Below are 26,690 nucleotides of genomic sequence, written 5' to 3' on the forward strand. Positions count from 1 at the left end.
AGGATCTTCTTTAAGGAGAAGAAAAAGAAAAAAAAAAAAGTCAAAAATATGAACAATAAAATGGTGATAATACACATCTATCAACAATTGAATCTAAAAAACAAAACAAAAAAAACAAGCAGAACAGAAACAGGCTCATAAGTACAGAGAACATTTTGACGGTTGCCAGATGAGAGAGGGGTTGGGGGGATGGGTGAAAAGGTGAAGGGATTGGGAAGTACAAATTGGTTGTTACAGAATAGTCATGAGGATTTAAAGTACAGCATAGGGAATATAATCAATAATATTCTAATAACTATGTATGGTGTCATATGGGTGCAAGATTTATTGGAATGATCACTTAGTAAATTATATAATGTCTAATCACTGGGGTATACACCTAAAACTAATATAATATTCTATGTCAACTATAATTGGAAAAAAAAATTTTAATGATTTAAAAATGGGAAAAAAGAAACTGTCAGAACTTTTAATATTTGTCAAGCTGATGGTATGTAATGGTATCGTTTTGTTGAATTAAATATTCACTAATTTGCATTTCTCTGATCATGACCAACCATCCTTTCCTGTCAGCGGACATTTGAGGTTTCTTCTTTTGTGAATTTCCTGTTCATAGTCTTTGCCTGTTTTCTTCCCCTCATTTGGTTGTTAATCTCTTTCTTAATGATTTATAAAAGGTTTTTATATATTTTGATTACCAATCATTTATGTTGCAAATGTCTTCTCTAGAGCTGCTGGCCGCACATTGAGTTTTAAAATGTAAGCTGAGAGGTCTTTTGAATATATCCCTCCTGAAATAGGTGGCACTATCCCAAAGTCAGAAGGGAATAGTTTACACAGCTATATGATCTACAAACACCAACAAAACCACAGTCCAATTATAGCCATATAACTTTTACATTTGGGGAGCACTTTATACTTTTCAGGGCACCTTTTAATCACCTAGTTTCAGACTCAAAAAACCCATGAGACTAGCAGGGCCTCATTTCTCATTTGTAAGATTCAGTGGTTGATCATCAACATCCTTTTAATGATCAAAGTCTGACCCTCTGTCCCTCTTCTGCAGCTGGGGAGACTCAGGCACAGAGGAGTGGAAAAACTTGTCCAGAGTTACACCCCTCCTTAAGGGTACAGGCAGGTTATTTGTCCATTACAGCTCAATAAAGCTGGGGAGAAGGTACAGACTGGAAGGAGGCCTAAAATCTTAGTCACTTAGTCCCTTGGGCAGTGTCTTTCCACATGACAGTGGCAGTGAGATCAGCAGTAGGAGACAAAGAGAGAGACAGGAAAATGGGAATCAGATAGGCATGGCTCTATCACTTGACCTTCCAAAGTGCAGGAAAGATGACAGTGGCCGATCTGGGTGCACACAGAATGAAGCCCATCCAGTATTTCTGTTCCCAACAAGAAAAGAGCCGAGTGAACACAAGGAGGGACTCTATTCAACCTTTTATTGAGCAGCGAGTGTGGAGCCAGGATTCTGTACTCTGTGTACCCACTTATGGAAATGTCACCAGCTCATTGCTAGAGGCAAGTTTCTGTTACAAAGATGAAAGGGCCAAACCCAATGCTTTTTTTTTTCTTTCATTGTTATTAGTACATACAGAAACACTGATTTACCCAGAACTTGTATCTAAGACTGTAACCAAACAGGAGTGGCTTTTACTCTCAGCATAGAATGATGTAACCATGGCTGGAACAGAGAGATGGAAAATAAACTAAGCCACCAGCATGAAACTTTCAACCAGATCTAGGGCCTCACCCAAGTAACTTTGTGCAGATGTTTCTGGTCTCGTAGCACACTTGGCATTACCTTGGGCAATTCAGGTGCATTCTATTCCACACTCTCTGGCAGAATGTGGTGACGTCCACATTTCTGGGGTGTTCACAAGTGGTGCCTTCTATGTTTCCCTAGAAACTAAATATACCTGGACTAATTATGCAAAGTCATCTAGTTTAACTCCCTGGATTTCTGTTTGTTTTTTAAATTACGATACAGAAACTTAGGCAGATAAATGCAGTCTGAATATTCTTAATATTTCACTGCATGACTTACAATATAGAACTACTTGTTTCTATTACTATAGGAACAAATTGCAAAACTTTCTTTCCCAGCGTATGATAATGAGTCTGATTCCCATCTTGTTCAAAGCACCGGATCAGAGGTTGATAATATCCACTGGGTGCTGGCAACCTCTTCTGCCAATTTCAGAGCTCAAGGAGTTAGCAAAATTTAGGGTAAGAAATAATTCATTTGGCAACCATAATCTCCAAAGCATTTCCTAACAATCCTTTACATTAGAAATTTGTGCTTAACACGCCTCCACATTACCTTTTGTTTTAAAGATTCATTAACAAAACCTATGCTACAGCCTATATATCTTCTGAAAGTTTTTTTATCCCTCACATAAACTTTTTAAGTTGAGACCTAAAACTGAAGAAAAACTTCCTATGAAACACTGTGCTGGTTAAGGGGAATGAAGACCCTGAGCCTTCCCCCATAAAACCCGTACAAAGTCCCTGAGTGATGCATACACCTGGAAGCAGGTGGGCCTTGGAAAGTGCCCACCCTGTGCTCCAGCAAAAAGCATCCAAGTGGCAGGATGTCCCCAATGCAGCCATCCCAGGCCATATGGTCAGGACCTCACCTCCCATGGGCCACCCTCTATGGCACAGGCTCCTCCCTTTGAACCCCCAGGGCTGCCTAGTGCTGAATGAATCAGAGATGGCACCACACTCCTTGACCTCCCAGGCATGTGGAAATCAACAGTAGTACCTGGAACCCAGCTATACCTGGCCTTCCCCTGTGCTCCTGGAAGAGTCTTTCCTGAGAGTCTTTCCTTCTGAGGCAGATCAGTGAAGAGAGGACAATTAGATGGCTGGGAACATAGGAGTTAGAGCAAAGTTCCCAGAGAGCCAGCACAGGGCCATGACCCCCAGGGACTTCCCAAGGCCTTGGAAATACTCTCCAGGAGTCCACAGAGAAGAAGAAACAGGGTGGCCAACAGGGACTCAGGGAACGTTGTTCTATCTATAGCAACTGAGGGCTTCAGATAAACAACGCTGGGCTCAGTAAGGCCAGCAGCCAGGGTGCCTGCAGCTCAGTTGTAGGAAAGGTAATCGATGAGCCGGGAAGGGATGTTCAGCTTGGCGATTTTCTCTAGCCCTCTGACGCCGGTGGCCCTCCTCAAGCTCACCCTGCAGAGCTGTGACAGCGTTAGAGGTGTCTCTGAAAAAAGAAAACAGGAAGCACATGAAGTTAGCTTAACATAGTTGAACATAGATCAACATCTTTCAACTTAAAAAAATATCAAGAACTGAAAACACCTCCCTCTTCATGGAAATAGGACATGCCCGGCAAGCCTTCCCTGAAAGGCCACCAGGAAGAACAGACAGAGCCCAAGGAAGCAAGAGTAGGAATTGGATTCCAGTGATATCCGGAGGGATTTCATTTTGTGAGGTTCTTTTGTGGGTTTTTCCTGTGTGTGTGTTTGTGTGTGTGTGTGTGTGTGTGTGAGATTCCCCCCCCCCCCCCTTAATGTTATAACCTAGCACATGGAATTGTAAGCAAAGTACTAATCTACATCTAGTAGGACTGTTTGTCAAACTTCCAGACAAATGAGGGACAGGGCAAGGGTTAGTCCTGGCTGCCGGCTCCTGCTGTTCCAGTCCACAGGCTCTGATCTGGCTACTGAGTGCTGCAGGGCACAAGCTGACCTCAAGAGAACTGACGTACATGACAGCTCCAGCAGAGTACACAATGCACATCCTAGTGCTGAGGGTCAGGACCTCAGGACTAAAGACAAGCCTGGAGCTGGGGCTCAGGAATGTGAGCAAACTAAGGCCAAAGATGGAAGATACCTGGAGGTCCCTGGCAGCTGAGTCATAGGGACGTTTGCAAAACAGAGCCTGGCTTAGAGGACCTGCTTTTTAGAATGATTTAGATTTGACAAAAAGATAAGTTAACCAAAGAGAGTTTTCTCAATTTATGAAAATTGTTGAAATAAAATGGTATTTAAAAGGAAAAATAAAAAGAATTACTGGTGAAATTGATTTTCCCATACTTGGAAAAGAAACATCATCTCCCAGGAAATGGTTAGCTGACAGACATGGATGGAGTTTGCTTCTAAGTTAATAATGATTTGGGTTGGGTATGGCTGGCAAAAATAGGTTTTTTTCAACTGATAGGTGTTTGAAGCCTCTTGTGGCTCTAATTCTATGTAAACTCATTTAAAATTTTGTACCCAAAGAAGACATCTTGTCCTTAGCCAGACAATTTGTACTTTGTTTCCTGAACAGTGAGGATTGGGTCTATATTCTCAGCCTCATATGGATTAGTCTGAGATTATTTCTTTCTCATAAATGATCTAATATATTGTCAGAACAGAGCTTCTTGCATAAGTGTCACCCGTGCAATTCTACAATGCATTGCATCATTCAAACAAGGAGAGCCTGGCCTCACTTTCGTAGTGCTCAAAGCACTTGGCAGGGGCACTGCTACTCCATGTGTAGTCTGAGGGTTTCTTCCCCCTGTTGTCCCGGGCATAGATGTTGCCTCCAAACTGAATCAGCATCTCAATGAGGTCCACGTTCTTCACTTTGGCCGCATGATGAAGGGCTGTCTCGTGAAGCTTTGCTGCATTCACATTGGCCCCTGTGGGCAAAACAGAAACAGGTATCACCAAGAGAGAACTTGAAGCTGAGATAAACATCAGCTTTGACATTTTCATCCAACATAGTATACAGAAGCAATCCCCATCCAGGAAACAAAATCGATACAGACTCTGCTGCAGCATTTTCAAAATCTTTTTCAAAATCCAAAAGCAGTGATTACTTTTTTTCTTATGATATAAAAAGCTAAAGAAAGGTAGCAATAATAAATAAATAGAACCAAAAAGAAGAAAAATTAAACAAAAACTTCCCTGTGAGTTATGAGACAGTTCTAATGCCCTATGCAGTCTGTCCCCATGGGTCCTGAGACTGGAAGCTCAGGTTTAGCTACTCAAGCTCTCTTGCCTGTCCTTGCACACGCACACACACACATGCACATACACACACGTGTGCGTGCACACACACACCACAGGCACAGGACAGAGGCTCTAACAATGTGTGTTGCATGAATGAATGAATGTTCCTTAAATATAAATATTATTTTACAAAAAGGAAGCTCAAAGGGAAAATAGGTGATGTTCCCCAAACACCCTGGAGTTCAACAAGATTGGGAATAAAACAGGGATGTCTGCTTTCACCACTCTTACTCAACATAGCACTGGAATTCCTAGCCATAGTAATCAGACAAGAAGAAGAAATAAAAGGTGTCCAAATTGGAAAGGAAGAAGTACAACTGTCATCATTTGCAGATGGCATGATATTGTACGTAGAGAACCTTAAAGATTCTACCAAAAAGCTACTAGAACTGAAAAATGAATTCAGTAAAGTAATAGGATACAAAGTAAATAACCAGAAACCAGTTGTATTTTGTACACCAAAAATCATAAAGGGAAACTAAAAAAAAAAAAAAATCCCATTTGAGGTTTGGTTCCTGGTCAGGGCACATGCCCGAATTGGGGGCCCTATCCCCCATTGGGGGCGTGCAGGAGGCAGCCAATCAATGATGACTCTCTCATCATTGATGTTTCTATCTCTCTCTCTCCCTCTCCCTTCCTCTCTCTGAAATCAATAAAGACATATTTAAAAAAAAAAAATGTCCATGCTACCCAAAGCAATCTATAGATTCAACACAATTCCTATCAAGAAGATACCAATGGAGTATTTCACAGAACTAGAAAAACTGTTTCAAAAATTTGTATGGAACCACAAAAGACCCCAAATAACAACAGCAATCTTGAGAAAGAAAAACAAAGTTGGAGGAATGACCCTACCAGATATCAAACTATACTACAAGGCCACACTAGTCAAAACAGCATGATACTGGCATAAAAACAGACATATAAATCAATGGAAAAGAATAGAGAGCCCAGAAATAAACCTGTGACTTTATGGCCAATTAATATTTGACAGAGGAGGCAAGAATATACAATGGGGTAAAGGTAGACTATTCAGTAAATAGTTTGGGGAAAATTGAACAGATACGTGCAAAGAAGTGAAACTAGACCAGCAATTTACACTATACACAAGAATAAACTCAAAATGGATTAAAGACTTAAATGGTACACTCGAAACCATAAAAATCCTAGAAGAAAACATAAGCAGCAAAATCTCAGACATTTCTTGTAGCAATATTTTTTCTGATATATCTGCTCAAGCAAGGGAAACAAAAGAAAAAAATAAACAAATGGGAGTATATCAGACTAGAAAGTTTTTGCACAGCAACAGAAACCATCAACAAAGTGAAAGAGAGAACCCACTGAATGAAAGAACATGTTCACCAATGAGATATTTTATAAAGGGTTAATATCCAAAATTTATAAAGAACTTATACAACTCAACACCAAAAAACAAACAATCCAATTTAAAAATGGGCAAAGAGCCCTAGCCAGTTTGTCTCAGTGGTTAGAGCATTGGCCCAAGGACTAAAGGGTCCTGGGTTTGATGGGGCCAAGGGCACGTACCTCAGTTGTAGGCTCAGACCTGGTATGGGTGCAAGCAGGAGGCAACTACTCGATGTGTCTCTCTCACATCGATGTTTCTCTCTCTCTCTCTCCCTTCCACTCTCTCTGAAAGAGCAATGGAAAAAATATCCTTGGGTGAGGATTTAAAAAAAAAATAGGCAAAGGATCTGAATAGACACTTCCCCAAAGAGTACATACAGATAGATGGCTGATAGACATATGAAAAGATGCTCAATGTCACTAATCATCAGAGAAATGCAAATTAAAACCACAATGAGATATTACGTCACACCTGTCAGAATGGCTGCCATCAACAAATCAACAAACAACACATGTTGATGAAGATGTAGAGAAAAGGGAACCCTCGTGCTCTGTTGATGAGAATGCAGGTTGGTGCACCCACTGTGGAAAGCAGTATGGAGTTACCTCAAAAAATTAAAAATGGAGCTGCCTTTTGACCCAGCGATTCCACTTCTGGGAATATATCCCAAGAAACTCAAAACAGTAAATTGAAAGAATATATGTACCCCTATGTTCATTGCAGCATTATTTACAATAGCCAAGATCTGGAAACTGCCCAAGTGCCCATCAGTAGATGAGCGGATAAAAACGTTGTGGTACATTTGCACAATGGAATACTACTCGGCCATAAAGAAGAAGGAAATCTTGGAGATTATTATACTAAGTGAAATAAGCCAGTCAGAAAAAGACAAATACCATATGATCTCATTTATATGTGGAATCTAATTAACAAAATAAACTGATAAACTAAATAGAAACAAAGGCATGGATACATGGAACAGACTGACAGCAGTCAGAGAAAGGGGGAGGGTGGGACTGGATGAAAGAAGGTGAAGGGATTAACCAAAGAACCTATATGCATAACTCATAGACACAGACAACAGGGTGGTGAAGGGTGGAGGTGGGCAAAGGAGGGGGAAATGGGAACATCTGTAAGAGTGTCAACAATAAAAGTAAAGTTAAAAAACAAAAAGAGGGAAATCTTACCTTTTGCGACAGCATGGATGGACCTAGAGAATATTATGTTAAGTGAAATCAATCAGTCAGAGAAAGACAAGAACCATGTATTTCATTTATATGTGGAATCTAATGAACAAAATAAACTAACAAACAAAATAGAAAAAGATTCATAGATACAGAGAACAGACTAACAGCTGTCAGAGGGGAGGGTCATTGGGAGGCTGGGTGCAAAAGGAAGGGATTAAGAAAAAAACAAAACCTGAGACACAGAAAAACAGTATGGTGATCACCAGAGGGTGGCAGGAGGTGGAAGAGGGTAAATGGGGGATATACAGTGATGGAAGGAGACTTGGCTTCAGGTGCTGCACACAACACAATATACAGATGATGTATTATAAAATTATATACCTGAAACCCATATAATTATATTAACCAATGTCACCCCAATAAATTCAATTTTAAAAAAAGAAAAAGAAAGTACCAAGTTCTTCAGAGTCTCCTAAGTCAATAAGGAGATTATAGAGAAAGGGGACAAAGGAAACGTAGGGTTTTTTGTTTATATTTCTGTTTTTTCATTCATTGGGTTGAACCTTCTAAATCCTGAAACCCTACTTTTTTCCCAGTTATAGTAGACATGCAATATTATATTACTTTCAGGTGTACAGCATAGTGGTTAGACATTTATGTGATTTACAAAGTGATTTCCCCCCCCCCATAAGTTTAATACCCATCTGGCACCATACATAGTTGTTACAATATTATTGACTGTATTCCCTATGCTGTACTTTATATCCCCGTGACTATTTTTATAATTGGCAATTTGTACTTCTTAATCCCTTCATCTTTTCACCCAATCCTCCAAACCCCCTTCCATCTGGCAATCACCAATTTGTTCTCTGTGTCTGTGAGTTTGTTTCTATTTTGTTTGTTTGTTTTTTAGATTCCACATGTAAGTGATATCGTATAGTATTTGTCTTTTTCTGTCTGACTTATTTCACTTGGCATAATGTCCTTGAGGTCCACCCATGTTGTTGCAAATGGCAAGATTTCCTTCTTTTTATGACTGAATACTATTCCATTGTATATATACATCACATTTTCTTTACCCATTTATTTGTTGATGGACATTTAGGTTATTTCCAGATCTTGGCTATTATAAATAATGCTGCAATGACCATGGAGGTGGGGACATAAGTCTTTTTGAGCTAGTGTTCTTGTTTCTTGGGGTAAATATCAAAAAGTGGGATTGTTGTGTCATAAGGTAGTTCTAGTTTTAGTTTCTGAGGAGCCTCCGTACTGTTTTCCATAGTGTCTGCACCAATTTACAATTCCACCATTAGTGCATGAGGGTTCCCTTGGAGAAAAGCATTATAAAAAAGTCAAATAAATATCTCAGAATCAGTGAAGTCATCCCTCCAATAATAGATTCAAGTCATAATCATAATGTCATTAAAGTGGGGTTTTTTTAAATCAGATCACCAGCAGGTGACCATGTAAGAGTAAATTTAGAAGGCCAAAACAGGAAGATTTAAGAGGGTATAAGACTATTAAATTTTCTAGTATCACTGCTAAAAAATATTTGAAAAACCCTGCTTTTTGATTTCTGACTTAAAATAGTGTCAAGCCCCTAGTAAAACATAAAACTGTTCATGACAGTGCTCATTGTATGATCCTAAGAGCACAGCAAGCACTCCATTACGATAACGCAGTAAAGAGAAGTTCTCTCCACCTCAGAAGTCAGGTCAGGAAAAACAATCCCACAATTAGAAAGGCTAAATCCCCTCATTATTTAATTTGGCAGATATGTATTACAAAAATAATACTTAAAAGCAATACATTAAATAAAAGAAACATTTTCCCTGCAATCTGATCACTGTACCACATCAGGGGTATTGTTCCAATACTCATTGATGTGAATAAATAATTGTTTAGTGTTGCAATCATAATGCAAATATGAATTTGAATGCTAAACACAAACGTGTAATGAAAAATAAATTGTAAAATCTACCAAATCTAAAGTTCAAGTAGCTTTCTCTCAGGTCATTAATCCTCTCAATTAAAAAAAAATTTTTTTTAGGTTTTCAAAATAATTTTTATTTTTTAAAAGTTAGCATGTACATATAATAGGAAACTGAAAAACACAAGAAGCAAAGAACAAAGTCACCCATACCCACAAGCAGTTTACAGATATTCTTGCTAATAAAAAATGAAAGAGATTGTCTCTATTTTAGTGGCAGGAAGGGGCACAGGGAAAGTAAAGTTACTTTCATGGTCAAGGACAAAACTAAGGCTGGAAATAGCTCTAAAAATCGCACCTTTCCTTCCATCCCATCCCATGTGGTTTCTCAGTATACAAGGCCTCTGCAGGGTGACCCTTTCCAAGAGGTGGCCATCCCAAGGTACAAAACAGGATCTCTTAAAAACATGTTCTTGGCATCATTTGATTGGGCATAAAGAAAGGACTGGTGACTAAGAGGGAAGCTGGCATACTCTGCAGCAGCTGGAAACAGCAGGCCAGAGGTACACAGGGCAACATGGGTGGATCTCGAAAACAGGGTTAAGTGAAAAAACAGGAAATATAACACAATACCGCTTATGTCAATTAAAAATACATGCCTCATCCAAAAATGTGTATCTTACAAAAACACATACAGATAGAACACATAGAGAAACACATTAGAAGAGTGGGATGGGGGGCTAGAGAAAGCAGCAGGGGAGAAACGGCAGGGGGAAGGGAGGAGGGGGAGTGGCTTTGTGAGGACTGATGAATCATCATGTGCCTTGAACTGAATGGGGAGAGAGAGAGGAACAGCTAATGCCATCTGGGCATTAAAAATTCTCAACTTCATGCTTCAGAGAAAATGGGTCAAAGTCTGCTTATTAGCAAAATCTTGATTTCAAAGCAAAATGAGATTGCAGCGGACTAAGTAAAACCTTAGCCAGCAAAGACAGGGGCTGTCACCAGCTGAGCACACCAAGAACCCGGCACAATTCCTGGGCAAAGCAGGCACACATAGCCCAGTACGACGCTGGCTGAAACAGTAACTGAGAAACGTGACCAGTACTGTGCTGGGAGGGTGGAAGCAAACACTGCTCAATTAAGTCCTCTCAGTGCCTTTAGGAGAGTTAAATATTTACTGCCAGTGATCAGATTAAAAATTACCCCACAGTAATAACTGGACTTTCCCCTTCCTCTGCAAAAATCATCTGCAGCTCAGCAACTTGGCCTCACTGTCCACAAATGATCAACAGCCTCCTCTCCACCCCTGGGGCATACAAGGCCCCTATGGCTCAGCTCCTCCAGCAGAGCTGGGCCCTCTCTGAAACTGAGTGCGAAAGTGCCCGCATGTTTGTTTTCCTAGAGACGTAGTTGGTGGCCTTCATTTGATTTTTCCAAGAGGTCTGTGACCAGCCCCTCAAAAAGTTAAGAATCACTATTTTAAAAAGAATCCATATGCCGTCCTCTCTACTTTTCTGTATGTTTGAGATTTCCCATAGTTATATAATACTTTTCTTAAATAAGAGAAAGGCTGCATGTGATCTAAGAGGGGTGTACAGGAGAACACCTGAGATAAGAATAGCAAAGACTGAGGCTGGAGCTGACAGCAGAGGGGCACACAACAGCATGTGATGACACAGACACCTGGGGAACCATCCCAGGAGAATTCTGTTCTTCCCATTCAAGCTCCCAGGTGTATGGAAACTCCCTTTAAAATGTACCAGATCCCGTTTCAGGGCGTAATAGATACATGGTCCCTTTCCCGCTCCTTTCCAACCCTGCCCCGCTGAACTGCCATCCAGCAGTGTGGGGTGCAGTCCTGGGGTGGGAGTGAGCAGGATTTCCTAACCTCCAGCTCCTGGTGTGGGCCCTGATTGGGTTCATCCCTGCTCCCACCTAGACTCAAGGCAATTGGAATTTGCAGAGTCAGGCCAAAGGGACTGGATAAGGATTGGACACTGGACCCAATTCAAGCTGATGGGACATAAGGGGAGGTGTTAGGGAGACATCTGGAAGAGTTTTCACTCTTCTGAGAAAGCTATCAGAAAGCTATCAGACTGAAGCATTTGGATTTCAGCCTGACTCTGCTGTATCCATCCGACCACACTGGGGACGCCAGGCATATGGTCAAGTGAACACTGAGGAAAGCAGAATCGCAAAAGTCAAAGAAAATTTATGACACTATTGAAACTGGCTCTAGCTCTGATCCTTTCAGTTACCTGAACCAAGAAATAAAGCCCCCCACCCAGGTGGAGTTGGTCTCCTATTAGTTATGAAGGAGAAATCACTTCTGTAAAGTCCTAATTAATGCAGAGAGGATGTTGGGGTTAAAACCACTAATTTGATCCTTTCTCCTATAGCCACAACAAAAAGGAATAAAAACATGAAATGAAAAGTGTACTAAACACATGTATAGCAGGCACTCTGCAGAGGGTTAGTGTAATCAAACCTTTATTTTAAAAGCTAAGGTTTGTTGCACTGTAAAATCTTTATTTAAAAAGCTCAACAGTAATGATAGGTAGATACCCTAGCCCGACAGAAATGGGATCCAACCACCCGATGAGTGACTTGGCTGGAAGACTTAGTACTGTTTCTAATCGAAATATTTTATCATTATATAAAAAATAAAAACTGCCACCATGACCAACTTTACACAAAATGAATCTTTTTCACTGAAAAGACTTAAAAGTGACACCTTCAAACGAATAAGACTCACTAATAAAAAACTACATTTATAACTTATGTGCACATGACCATCATCGGAAGAAAATTCATATCTTTCTATTTCTGAACAGTTCTGTTTTCTATCCTAAGCTGCACACAAAATGGATGAGCTAAAATTTTCTCTCAAGAAAATATTTAAGTTGTGCTCATAGTAAAAACTCCTTACCAATACCCACTTTGGCCTCATTGTAAAACTCCTGTGGTAGATAGGTCCTGAATCAAACCTTCAGCTGGTTGAGTTGTTCTTTATTTTGTTTGTTTGTTTGTTTGTTTTTCACCCTGGGAATCTCTCTACCCTGAACACTTTTTGGTTTTTTATTTAATTTTTTTTTCAATTACAGTTGGCATACAATATTATGTTAGTTTCAGGTGTATAACAGTGATTAGACATTTATATAACTTACGAAGTGATCACCCCTATAAGTCTAGTACCCATCTGACACCATACATAGTTATCACAATATTATTGACTATATTTCCTATGTTGTACTATTTTTATAACTGCCAATTTTATATCTTAACCTCTTTCACTTTTTTCACCCATCTCCCAACCCTTCCCTCCCACCAAGCAACCATCAATTTGTTGTCTGTATCTATAAGTTTGTTTCTGTTTTTTGTTCATTCATTTTGGGTCTTTTTAGATTCCACATGTAAGTGAAATTGTATGTTATTTGTCTTTCTCTGAGGTGTTTTGTGTGGGCCTCTTTGGGGTCATCTTGTTTGGAACTCTCTATGCTTCCTGGACTTGTATGTCCATTTCCTTTGACAGGTTAGGGAAGTTTTCAGTAATTATTTCTTCAAATAGGTTTTCAATCCCTTGTTCTCTTTCTTCTCCTTCTGGTATCCTTCTGATGCAAATGTTGATATGCTTGATGTTGTCCCAGATGTCCCTTAAACTATTCTCACTTTTTTAAAATTAATTTTTCTTTTTGCTGTTCTGATTGGGTGTTTTCCACTACCTTGTCTTCCATATCATTAATGTGATCTTCTGCTTCATCTAATCTGCTATTGATTCCCTCTAATGTAGTCTTCATTTCAGTTATTGTACTCTTCACTTCTGACTGGTTCTTTTTTATGGTTCCTCTTTCTTGAGCTTCTCATTGAGTTCATTTATTCTTCCCCTTGGTTCAGAACATCCTCATAACCAGTATTTTGAACCCTGCATGTGGTAGATTACTTGCCTCCATTTTGTTTAGTTCTTTTTCTGAAGTTTTGTCCTATTCTTTCATTTGGGACATGTTTCTTTGTCTTCTCATTTTGGCTGCCTCTCTGAGTTTGTTTCTAGGTATTTGGTAGGTCTGCTAGGTCTCCCAGTCTTGGCAGAGTGACCTTATGTAGTAGGTGTTCTATGAGGCCCAGTGGCACAGTCTTTCTGCTCACTTGAGCCAGGTGTTCCAGCAGTATCTCTTGTGTGGGTTGTGTATGCTCTCCTGTTGCAGTTGGGCCTTGATTGCTGTTGGCACATCAGTGGATGGGTTTGACCCTGAGGCTGACTAGCTGTGAGGACTGGCTTGATAACAGCAGACAAGCTGTTGTATGGGGGCTGGCCCCATGAAATGGGAATTGCTTCAGTGGGGCTCTGGTGCCAGCAAAGTTCACCCTTTAAGTGTGTCAGTTGTGAAGCTGGTTGGGTGGTGCTCTGGTGTGGTTTGAAGCTGGCCACCAGGTGTGTTGGTTCTGGAGTCTGTTGGGAGGGGCTCCAGAACAGGTAAATGTCAGCTGTCATTTGTGTCCAGCTTGGGGCCACATAGTCGTAGCTGCAAAGTGATCTGTGGTTGGTTACCACTTGTGCTCGGCTTGGAGGCATTTGGGAGAAGGTATGCTGTGAACCAAGACCAGCTGCCACTAGTGCCAGACTTGGGATACTTTGGTGAGCACCACAGTGTGAGCTGAGGCCACCTGCCTCTTGTTCCAGGTATGTGAGGACTTAGTTGAAGCTATGTTCCAGGCCAACACTGGTGACAGCTTATGCCAGGATTAGGGCCACCCTTATGGGAGTTACAATGCAAGTTGAGACCAGTTGCCCCTTGTGCTGGGCTTGGAGCCACTTAGCAAGAGGTTCAGAACATGCCAAATCCAGCTGCTGCTTGTTTGGGATTTTTGTATTTTGAGAGATTTTAGAAAAGTCCTCAGAACAAGGTACATCAGGCCACTTGTGTGGAAAAGCCCTGGAAGTGGCTCGGGCAGGGCATGGGAGTTGGGTGGGGCGGGGCCATAGGGATTCACCAGGGTGGGGTTAATGGTGGTAGCCAGGTTAACAGAGAACTCAGATTTGGTGCCTGCTGGCTGGGTAGGACAAGGCTCAACAAAGAAGTAATGTCGCCTGCCAGCACTTCTGTCCCCAGAGAAAGCTACCTTGACCCCTTCCCCTACATCTTCGCCCTGAAGTTAGTCAATTCACTTCCTCCCCATACCCTCCTGCTGTTGTTTGATCTGCTGCCCCCACACTAGAGGCCAGAGCAAATGAGCCTGTGAGTGAGTGAGTGAGTGAGTGAGTGAGTGAGTGAGTGTATTAGCAAGTGAGTCTGTTCTCAGGCCCCTCAAAAGTAATACCTTGGTCTCCCGAAGCCCTCCATCCTCACTCAAATGGGATCGCCACCGGTTTTCAAACCTAGATGTCATGAGGACTCCTCTTCCCTGTGTTGGTGGTCCAGGCTGGGGAGTCTTATGGGGCGCTGAGAACCCTCACTCCTTAGGGGGAACCTCTACAGCCAAGATATCCCACTTGATTCTTAATCACTACGCTATTGGTGTGGGACCTGCCCTTGCCACGTCTCCACCCCTCCTACTGTGGTAGGCAATTAGGCAGACATGAGCAGAGCAAGGACTATGGGCCAGGTACAGAAGGTCACCAGGGTAGAAAACCTGCCCCGCCCCCACACACACACCAAAGGACAATGTAGAGTGGAACCTTGCCCCCAGGGTGGTCTTTCCTCCCCTAGCATATTGCTGGTCATGCAGTTTGGACCCCCTGACCTTTCCTCCCTAGAGATAACATCTAGGCCTCAGTTGTATTTCAGCTCCAGGCCCAAAAAAGCAGCAAAACCAGTTACGTGACCCCACAGCTGACCTCAGGACCAGCTGCATTGGATAATGACCCCTGCCCTGGTGCCAATCAACGAATCAGTGGAGACCTAGACCCTAAAAGGACACACCTGGAAAGCTTCTGAATATTCTATTGAGATCTTCCCCTGGGACCTCCCCTAAAATCTTCACCCTTAAAATCCTTAAGACAGAAGACCCAGTTCAAGCTCTCCCTCCTGGGGGCACACCCTCCTTTCCCTTCCCTTCCTTTCCCTTTCCCTTCCCCCTCCCCCTTTTCCCAGGCGCATTACCATTACCTTCCTACTCCCAAGCTCCTAGGGCCTTTCCTTTACCTCTATAACTTGTTTCCTAAGCCCATTTCTTCTACGAATTACTTTTTCTAGCTCTGTGATTTTACAAATAAATGTTCTCTTATAGTTTGAGTCTTGGCTCTGAATTTTTTCCTAGCCAGAACTCAAGTACTGAGGTTGCTGAACCCAGGTCTGGCCTGACCCCACCAGTCTAACACCTGGTGCCCTTCCCACCACCCACAACACTAATAGTCTTGATGTGGCTTCTTCTGTATATCCTTAGTTATAAAACTTCTGTTCAGCTAGTCATCAGGTAGTTCTCAGTGATGGTGGTTCTACAATTTAGTTGTGATTTTGAGGTGGTCATGGGAGGAGGTGAGTACAGTTTACCTATTCCACCATCTTTACTAGAAATATCCTGAATATTTTTAGAACACCTCACCATGACCTGGATTCCAAATGCTGCCAACCCCATTTTCCATTGGATCCTCATCTCTTTCTGGTTTAGACAGCAACCTTATTAAACAGGTTTTGTGGGTGGCTCCCTGTAGCCACTAAAAGTAATTATTAGCATTTGTTGAGCACTACTATACACCAGGCACTATGGAAACATTATCACAAATCCTCCCAACAAACCTGCAAAATAGGTTTTACTTTTCCAGTTTTATAGATATAGAACTGAGGCCCAAGGTCTCACGGGCCTGTGGGAGAGCTAGCTTCAAACCTGAGCTGACTCCACCACCTAGCTCTCGGCTGGCACATGGTGCATGTAAACCTGCATGGAGTAGCTCAGGTAAACACCAACACACCTGCTTGGAGCAGTGCAGATATAAATACTGATGCACCTGCATTGAACAGAGCAGGTAGAAACACCAACACACTTGCATTGAGTGGTGCAGGTATATAAACACAACGCACCTGCATTGAGCAGCACTTTGACACAGTCCAGATGCTCCCGGGCACAAGCAACGTGCAGAGGAGTCCCAAAATGGCAATCGTGTGCTTCCAAATTGGCCCCAACATCAATTAGAAGCCTCACACATTCGGAACTTCCTTAAGAGAAATGGAAAAGAATGAAAACTGTCAATGAAGATGTACCAGCGATTTTCAACCTTTTCCATCTCAAGGCATACATAAACTAATTACTAAAATTCTGTGGCACACCAAAAAACATATTATATTTTTTGCTTATCCGACAAAAAATTGATTTACAAATAGTAATAATTAATAATAATAATTACCCCCGTTTTGCTCCAAAGTTACTTTTTTTAAATCCTTACCCAAGGATATGTTTATATTGATTTTTTTTTCTTTTTCTTAGAGAGAAGAAGGGAGAGAGAGAGAGAGAGAGACAGAAACATTGATATGAGAGAGAAATATCAACCAGCCACCTCCCATATGCACCCCGACCAGGGATCGAACCCACAAACTTTTCGGTATATGGGACAACACTCCAACCAACTGAGCCACCTGGCGCCAGGAGGATGTGCCCCCAGGAAGGATGTGCCAGACAGAGCAAAGTGACTTTTTTAAAAATCAGTTACCTAGCCCTCGCTGGTGTGATTCAGTTGGTTCAGTGCTGTTCCAGTGACCAAAAAGCCACCGGTTTGATTCCTGGTCAGGCCACATGCCTTGGTTTTGGGCTTGATCCTCAGTATGGGGCATGCAGGAGGCAGCTGATTGATATTTCTCTCTCTTCCTTTCCCTTCCTTTCTCTCTAAAATCAATAAAAATAGATATATTTTTAAAATAAGGTGCCTATACTTGTATATAAGGATTTCTGGCACCAAAAATTAACCAATCATATGCAACCTTATTATGTGACATGACCAATAAGATGCAACTCTGTTATATGACCTATATATATTTATGGTTCAAGACAGGACATTCACACTGGGAGGCTATTGTTGTGTTGTCATTGTTTTATTTGGCAATCTAAGGGAAAAGAGGTCAGTGCCCCTGACTGACTAAACAGTCAGGTATTGCAAGTTTAAAAAAATTTTGCAGTGCACTGGTTGAAAATTACTGATATATACATTTGAAATAATAAGCATGACATGGCATGAAATAATAAGTACTGATGGCTGGAACAGGTAAGCCCCATGCTTGGTTGCAGGAGCAGAGAGAAGAACCAGGACTACAAGAGCAGTCCATAACCCCGTGTGGCCCTAGAGATCAAGTGGATGGTTGTCTTTTCTCCTGAGGGAACAACAGTTCTCCGAGCCTGCCTGGCAGCATCAGAAATAGAGCACACAGCCAGCCCTGTTGCTGGGAGAACAGGAAGTTGGGGAATACCACTTCAGAACAGCCAGAGAAGACTCTCCTCACTGCTCCCCAGCTCCTCAGTGGGAGAGAAGGTGCTCCTCTTTGGGGGCTGCCTTGTAAGCTATGTTGGGTACATCCAGCCTAGGGGTGCTGGCATCTCCAGCCCAAGCCTCCTCGGTGAACTACTTTAATTTTCTTACCATGGGTTCCCAACTCACAGACACCTTTCCTTCCTCTTCGCTGGCTCTTCTCAGGGTATCTTTAATATGGGTTAGGGTGGAGGTTCATCGTGTACAAGACTCCATCCTCTCTCATCTCTTGATCACACTTTCTGTCAGTAGCTACCAAATTTCCACCTCTAGCCCTGAAAACCAGCCCCTCATTTACAGCTATCTGCTGGCCATTCTTGTTTGGATGTTTTAACTACTACCAGGCCCTCTCCATCCCCTCCCTAGGGCACATTCTCCTGGCCAATCTATCTCAGCCATTGGCCACACTCCTTGCTCAACCCTGAATAGGTTTGGCCTGTGCTTTCCTCTCCCTCATATCAGGCCCATTAATTCTTCTGTTTTCTAAATGAATCCATGCCACTTGGACTCTAAGAGTTTTGCATTTAGATCACTGTGATGGTCCCCATCTCATCTCTCCACTTCCAGGATATCCCCCACTGCCACCATTTCAGTCTATTGAAGGATAGAACATGCCACCCCAAAATATGCCACTTTGGCATAAGGTTTATTTTGAGCTGAAGACAATTGAGAAGAAACAGATAGAAGAAAAGCTCTCTGCCCTCCCCCATACGGCCTAAAAGAAGGATGTATATTTGTAAAGATTTCCCCTCACCTCTCTACCAGGAAGGACAGAAGTTAATCACTAGAGACAACTCTAGGTGGAGTTGCTAAAACTGGTCCCATCTACCATTAGTTCCTCCATATATTTGCCTCCCCACAACTTGCCATCCTAGAAGCTCAAAGTCCTTTTCTTTTGTCTTGCCATTTCTCTAAAAATTTATTTTTCCAAATAAGCCCAAGTTCTAAACACCCCTTTGAGTGACATCTTGCCAAGTTCTCCTGTGTGTATCTGCGATGCACTACTCAAATTAACAAACTTCTGTTTTCTCTTTTTAATCAATCCCTTGTACCTAATTGGTGGGGCCCAGCTAGTGAACCTAAGATAGGTAAAGGAAAAATTTTTCCTCACCTACACCGTACATGGATGGCCACTAAACTAACCTTTCAATAATGCTGTTTTCCAGTCATTCAATGTCTGCTCAGAAAACTTCAAGAGCTGCCTGTAGCAATCCCCAGTGCCTGTGAACGATGAAAGGTGACCTAACTGTGGGAATCAAAGTATGAGGCAGCAGAGAACAATGGCCCTGTGTGAAGGCACAGAGGAGGGCACACTGCACACCCCAATGAAGTGCAATAAAGACAAACACTGTACTGGACAATCAAAATATAGGTTACAAGTTTGCAACCTTGCTCAAAAGAGTAGAATCCAAAATCCTTAGTCTGTCATTTAAAAAATTTCCACCAGCTGATCTCATCTTAAATTTCCATTCTTATCTGTTGTAGTTATCTGTTGGGAGCTTCTGATCCAGTGAGACTCGATGTCATGTTTCCTGTGCACGGCCTTCCTCTTAACCTCCCACCATCTGGAGAACATCCATTCTTGGAAGGCAGTTGAAATCCCACCTGCTCCCTGAGCCTGCAGGACCAGCTCCTCCTCCTCTGAGAACAACTGTCCTCAGGAATGTGTCTGGGTCTCATCTCCCAACCAGGTCAGGTGCTCACAAGACAAAAATGACAGGAAAGACTGAGAGAAAGACTGTAGAGTAGACCAATCTCCAGTGCTAGTGTCTGAGAGGCACTGAGCATCTGCTGAGAAATAGAATCCTATCATGGAAATAACAGCCCCCTAGTCCTGGGTAAGGACTGTATCTCCAGGAGGAAAGCTGAGCATTTCCATGGCCAAACAACCAAGAGCCAGATACAGACCACGAACTCTCCTGGCTCAGACTATGGCTTCCACTTCCTGTCCACATGGCTCCCTTCCACCTGACTCACCGCTCATGCAGGCCTCATGCAGCGGGGAGGCTGTGTACAGGGGTGGGTTGACCTTGGCCCCATAGGAGAGCAACAGCTTCACGCACTCAATGCTGCCCGAGGCACAGGCATCACAGAGGGGGGTACTGCCATCGATGTTCCGGGCATCCACCTAGTGGAGAGGAAGAAACAGGTGTTACAGGACCAAGGGGGAAATGTGCTTTCTCATCCCGATGCACATTCATCTGGGCAAAGACACTTCTTAGTTTTTCTAAGAAGTTCTTAGGTTTTCTAGTATGTGCTAAGGCATAGTGCCAGGCAGGGGAGTTTATGGATCAAAGGAACTTGGGCTGGGATCACCTATTAGCCTCCTAAGCACAGGCGTCATTCTGTCTGGGGTTTTTTTCATTCTCAGGCAGGAACGACTCAGCCTCACTCTCACCACCACCCAACACTTAATATGCACAGAGCAGGCAAGAGAGCTCCAGGTTCCAGCTGAAGAAGTCAGGGCATAAAAAGGGGCTTTAACTCCAGCCTCAGCTAGGAGTGTCTGAAACTGCTTAACATGCTTCCTCTAGTTGGAAAAACATAGGGCAGGAAAAAAGGCAGCTCCCCATCTGGCAGATTCTGCTTAGAACTTGTCCAAATGCAGCTGCTATTTGGGTGCATGCTGAAGCTTGTTCTACTTCCTCTTGAACTGCCTTCACGGCCAAGCTTCAGGAAAGAGTAAGCAGTGCACAATCTTCACTTAGACCTCACTCTGAACCTCAGCACCATCCAGCCCGGCAGTGTCCAGCCCACTGTGAAACGTCCAGCAATTCTGCCAGCCAGAAAGCACTAAGGGCTGAAATCAGTGAGGCATGTGTACTTACACTGGGAAAAGCAGCAAATCAGATCAGAATCTTGTTTTTTATCCTTTTTACCTTTTCTTTAGAAAGCAGTTTGCCAGCATCCCTTAGTCATCCTGCTCTCTGAGCCCAAATAGCAGCTCTTGAGCCAAGGCCCAGACAGCTCTCCAGAGAGCCTGTGACACACATGGCCTGCTTGCCTAATGCAGAGCAGAGCATTCCCTCCACCACTTTGCTAAAACTGCCTTCTCTTGGGCCACCAGTAACCCCCTAACAGCCAAGTCCATGACCACATTTACTGGTGCTAGTGTGCGGCTGACACAGAGACCTCCTCTCCTCTCCCTGAGCTCCCATCACACCCCATTCTGGTTTCCTTTTTCCTTTTCTGCTCCGTCTTCTGCAGTGGTTTCTTTACTTCCCGTGGGTTTGCAAATCACACAATGCAAATCCCAAACCCCTTATTTTCCTCCCTCTCCATGTCCCTTGAGCTGGTCCCATCTATGCCCGCAGCCACAGCTAAGCTCCATGAGTGTCCTAAGGAACCGCTCACCTGGGCCCCAGCAGCCAGCAGCAGCTGCACGCACTGTGCCTGGCCCTGCAGACTGGCTGTGTGCAGGGGTGTGATGGAGTCCACCGTGACCTGGTTGACACAGGCACCACTCTCGATCAGCTGCTGCAGCTCCAGGGCTTCACCACGATGGGCAGCTTCATGTACAGGGGTACGCTCCACCCAGAAACCTGGAAAAGAAACAGACCTAGTACTGAGACCAGGTCAAATTAACACAAGTACAAGTCCAGGGACCCTTGACGAAACCCAGACACTGCACATGATCATGTAATTGGTCTTTGCTCACCTCCTTGACCTATCTCCCACACTACCCCACAAACCCCACTTTTCAGCCACACTCACAGCTCATCACTGAACCCTGCTTTGTCATACTGAACCTCCTTGCATGTAGTCTTCTCTGCTTGAAATGCTGACCTTTGCCCTCACCACAATCATCCATACTCCAACATTCCATTTAGATGCCTACATACTCCACATGGACCCAGGCAAAATATATCCTTCTCTGGGAAACACTTCTCCCACAATACTCACACATAAACACTCATTTACACTGTCCCCCTCCATGCCTGGAAGTGCCTTGAAAGTAGAGAACAGGTTTTAATGATTCAATTTTAGTGGATTCCTCAGGATTTTCTACACACAAAATCATATCATCTGCGAATAGAGATAGTTTTGCTTCTTCATTTCTAATATGAATGCTTTTGCCTAGTTGCCCTGGCTTGAAAGTCTAAGACAATGTTGAACAGAAGAGAGCAAACATCCATTCCTGGCTCCTGGTGTTTGAGTGAAAGCTTTGTCTTTCACAATTAAAGATGATGTTAGTGTGGGTTTTTGTAGACGACCTTTATCAGGTTGAGGATGTTTCCTTCTATTTCTAGTTGGTTGAGTGTTTTTATCATGAGAGGGTGTTGGATTTTGTCAAATGTTTTTTCTGCACCTATTGCAATAATTATGCCGGCTTTTTTCTTAATTCCATCAAAATGGTCTATTACTTTAGTTGATTTTCAGATATTAAACCAACCATGCATTCCCGGGGTAAATCCGGCTTGCTTATGGTGTATAATCTTTTTTATATGATGCTAAATTTGTTTTTCTAGTATTCTGTTGAGGATTTTGGGGTCTATGTTCATAAGTGTTGTTTTTCTTGTGATTAATGTATTTGTCTGGATTTGATATCAAGGTAATACTAGAATGAATTGAGAAGTATTCTCTCCTCTTTTAATTTTTGGAAGAATTGATGAAGAATTAGTATTAAATCTGTCAATGTTGGGTCAAATTCACCTGTGAAGACATCTGGGCCTGGGCTTTCCTATGGTAAGTTTTTTAATTACTACTTCAATCTCTTCATTTGTTACAGGTCTTATCAGATTTTCTATTTTTAAGTCAGTTTGGTAGTGTGTAAGTTGTGCCTATTTTAGGAATCGGTCCACGTCATCATCCATGTTATCTAACTTGTTGGCATACAATTTGTTATGGACTAAATTGTTGTCCCTCCCCCCCCCCCCAAATTCATATGTTGTAGTTCTAACCCTTAGTACCTCAGCATGTGACTGTATTTGGAGATAGGGCCTTTACAGAAGTAATTAAGTTAAAGTGAAAAATCCTCAACAAAATATTAGCAAATCAGATCCAGCAATATATTAAAAAGATCATACACCATGACCAAGTGGGATTTATTCCAGGGATGCAAGGCTGGTACAGTATTCACAAATCAATAAATGTGATCCAAATCAATAAATGTGATCCATCACAAAAAAAAAACGGAAAGACTGCTAAAAACTTGACTGGCCTAAAGAAAAAAAAAAAAAACCGGAAAGACAAAAATCACATGATCATATCAATAGATGCAGAAAAAGCATTCGATAAAGTCAAACACCAATTTTTGATAAAAACTCTGAGCAAAGTGAGAATAAATGAATCATAACTCAACATAATAAAGGCCGCATATGACAAATCTACAGCCAACGTCATATTCAAGGGCAGAATGAGCAAAGTGAGGCCCTGGGGCTTGAAGCAGAAAGGGAAATGATACTCAGGAAGGCTGGGCACTGAGGAGGCACGCAGCTGAGCTGCAGGCAGCCTGGCATGGCTCCCACGTGCATCCATCCAGCAGCTACCTTTGTACAGTGGTGTACAAAGATGAATAAAATATGACAATAAGCAGTTCATGGTCATGGCAAAAGGGATGTGCAAATAATTCAAAACAACATGGTGACTGTGACACTGGAGAAACATTTCAAGTTATAGGAACTTAGAAGCAAGACCACCCAAACGTCCAAGGCCAGTCAGGAAAGCATCATGGAGGAGATGGGCTGCAATGAGTCTATGACAAGCATCACTTGCTGGCTCTGTATTCCCAGCACCTGGCACAGAACATAGCTCAACAAAGATGCTTGTATCCACCCACTTGTTCAAAGAACTGAATGAATGAATGAATGAATGAATGAATGAATGAATGAATGAATGGAGGGAATTACTAAAAGAAATTATAAAGTCTGGACATAAGATTTTTTTAAAGAAAATCTAATTTTCTTCTTTTATGACCAGTCTGTAGAGGAAATGCAACTTACTGGTAACCAGCAGCAGTGATGGAGGGCAGAGATCAGAAGCAGCAGGTGTGATAACAAAGCAGAGAAAAGAAACTTGTGCACATCAAAGGGTGCAATCAACAGACTGAAAGGCAACCTAAGGAATGGGAAAAAATATTTTCAAATCATATTTCTGAAGGAGTTAATATCCAGAATATATAAAGAACTCCTACAACTCAACAACATAAACAAATAATCTAATTTAAAAATTGGCAAAGGACTTAAATAGATATTTGTCCAAAGAAGATATACAAATATCCAAGAAGCATGTGAAACAATGTTCAACATCACTAATCATCAGAGAAATGAAAATCAAAACCACAATGAGATATCACCTCACACCCATTAGGATGTCTACTATCAACAGAAAAGGAAGAGAACAGAAGAGAGAGAAGGGAAGGGAAAGGAAGGGGAGGGGAGGGGAGGGGAGGGGAGGGGAGGGGAGGGGAGGGGAGGGGAGGGGAAAGAAAGAAAAAGAAAAGAAAAGAAAAGAAAAGAAAAGAAAGAAAAGAAAAAAGAAAAGAAAAGAAAAGAAAAGAAAAGAAAAGAAAAGAAAAGAAAAGAAAAGAAAAGAAAAGAAAAGAGAAAGAAAAGAAAAGGTGGTGAGGATGTGGAGAAATTGGAATCCTTGTGCATTGTTGGTAGGACTGTAAGATGGCATAGCCACTATGGAAAAGTGTATTCTGGTTCCTCAGAAAATGAAAGATTTTACCATATGACCCAGGAATCCCACTTCTAGGTATATATCCCAAAGAACCAAAAGCAGAATGTTGAAGAGATATCTGCACCCCTATGTTCACTGCAGAATTATTCACAATAGCAAAGAACTGGAAGCAACCCAAGTGTCCATGGATAAATGGATAAAGAAATGTGGTTTATCCATATAATGGGATATTACTCAGCCTTAAAAAGGAGGAAAATTCTGATACATGCTACTGAATGAAACTTGAGGACATTCTGCTAAGTGAAATTTAAAAAGCCACAAGAAAACAAATACTTATATGATTCCACTTATAAAAGTCATCAAATTCGTACAGACAGACAATAGAATGGTGGTTGCCAGGGGGAGGGGCGAATGGCAGTTTACCAGGTGCAGAGTTTCAGTGCTGCAAGAAGAAAAAGTTCCGGATATCTGTTGCTCTACGATGTACACGTAGTTAACCTACTGAACTGTATTTCTATGTGGTTTTCTTAAACCACAATTAAAACTTTAAAAATTATTTTTTTTAAAGTAACAAAAAGATGGAGGGGTACCTGGGGGTGGGGAGGTTGTCACCTGCAACTGCTATCAACCACAGGCTATCATCAGCAGGGGACAGTTATAGAGGGCGGAAGGGGAAGAGGGGGAGAATGTGACTTCAACAGCCTCTGGTGACTCCAGGAAGGGCTGAGAAGCAAGGGGAGGGAAGAACCACCTGCACATAAAGAACATGGGGGCTGCATGGTGCCCCCGGAGCCATGTGAATGAGCACTGGCCCTCTGCGGAAAGCTCAGCTTTCCCCCAGTAAAAAGGTGGGGAGTTACTAACCTTAAAACAAAAAGACACACCTGCTTGCTGTCAGCGAAGAGAGCACAGGAAAACACTACACATTAGTCAGCCCACTGCTAGGCCTGACTTCAGGCTTTGTTTCCAGCCCTGTGTCTGAACCCCAGTTGTGACATGACACCCCCATTCCCCTGGTAGAGGGGCCACCTTGGAAACCTGAGAACCTCCCATTCTGTCAAGTTCCCTCTAGGATGAGCATTCCCCTAAATCCCAGCCCTGCCACTTACTTAATTGGTTTCCTAACTTCCTTCTTCTCAGCACCCCCCTGCCATCACACCCCTCTAGTCTTCTCATTCCTCCCCTGGGCCTCTCTCCTCACCCTCTCCCTAATGCAGCTAAATCATAAGTGAGTCATGTGGGGCCTACCCAGGACCCTTCAATTGCTCCTTTTTTCAGGATAAAATCCACGCTCCTTTACAAGCCAGGTAAACAGGATGGAGTCCTGGCCTCTTTTCCTAGTCTTCCTTCCCTTTCTCCACCACCACCCTTGTCCTTCCCATCACTCCCCAACACACACACACACACACACACACACACACACACACACACACACAATTATCTCCAATTATAATGAACTTTAAACAGCTCACAAAGGGTCAAATGGTCCAGGCCTCGTGCCTTTGTGTTTGCTGTCCCTGCCTGAAATGCACCCCCAGCTCCCCCTACCCCATCCTCTGCCCAAGTGAGTAAAGTCCTCCTCACCCAATAAGACCCAGTGGAATGTCTGTTCCTTCAGAAGCCTTTCAAGCGCACAGCCCACCCACCCACTCCCTTCTTTATACCATCTCTGTACCAATAGCTGTGCACACCCTCACACCGGCACCTCATTTGCACTCCTCTCCCATCCTTTCTCAAGCATCTTTAGGATAGGACAAGCCCACCCTCTGGCTCCAGTGTGGCGGGACATGCAGGTATGGGGTGAGTAAATACTCTCCAGAAGCAGGTATGACTGGCCAGACAACATCTTCCCCTGGCAGTTGGGTCTGCCCTCCCCCCACCCCCACCTGCGGAAGTATAACCACCTTCCCTGCCTTTCACAGGCCTGCCCAGCTCCTGGCAGTGAGTCAGGCACCAGGGTATCAATTAAGTAGGAGTCGGTTGTAACAACAGCCAAGGCTACAGTCCTGGAAGAGCATCTGGGCGCTTGTGCTCCAGACTGAAAGCTGCAACCAGTTCATTCCTGCCTCTTGCCTGGGCTTTGGTTTGAGGTCATGGTGAA

The 26,690-nt window shown here is 42.7% G+C and overlaps 1 protein-coding gene across 1 annotated transcript in view; it reads right to left on the minus strand.

Moving 5' to 3' along the window:
- Positions 1-1,436: 1,436 nt before the first annotated feature.
- The window catches only part of ASB13 (ankyrin repeat and SOCS box containing 13), a 37,366-nt gene continuing 12,112 nt past the window's right edge, over positions 1,437-26,690 (minus strand). The window contains exons 2-6 of the mRNA XM_081118070.1: positions 21,320-21,507; positions 19,943-20,093; positions 16,530-16,664; positions 4,463-4,654; positions 1,437-3,229 (exon numbers count right to left, since the gene is read on the minus strand). Of these exons, the coding sequence (XP_080974196.1) occupies positions 3,102-3,229; positions 4,463-4,654; positions 16,530-16,664; positions 19,943-20,093; positions 21,320-21,507 (794 nt within the window). The 3' untranslated portion in view covers positions 1,437-3,101. The remainder of the gene's footprint in view (positions 3,230-4,462; positions 4,655-16,529; positions 16,665-19,942; positions 20,094-21,319; positions 21,508-26,690) is intronic.

The sequence above is a fragment of the Miniopterus schreibersii genome, assembly GCF_964146895.1.
Source record: "Miniopterus schreibersii genome assembly, chromosome: 1".
NCBI classification, from domain to species: domain Eukaryota; kingdom Metazoa; phylum Chordata; class Mammalia; order Chiroptera; family Miniopteridae; genus Miniopterus; species Miniopterus schreibersii.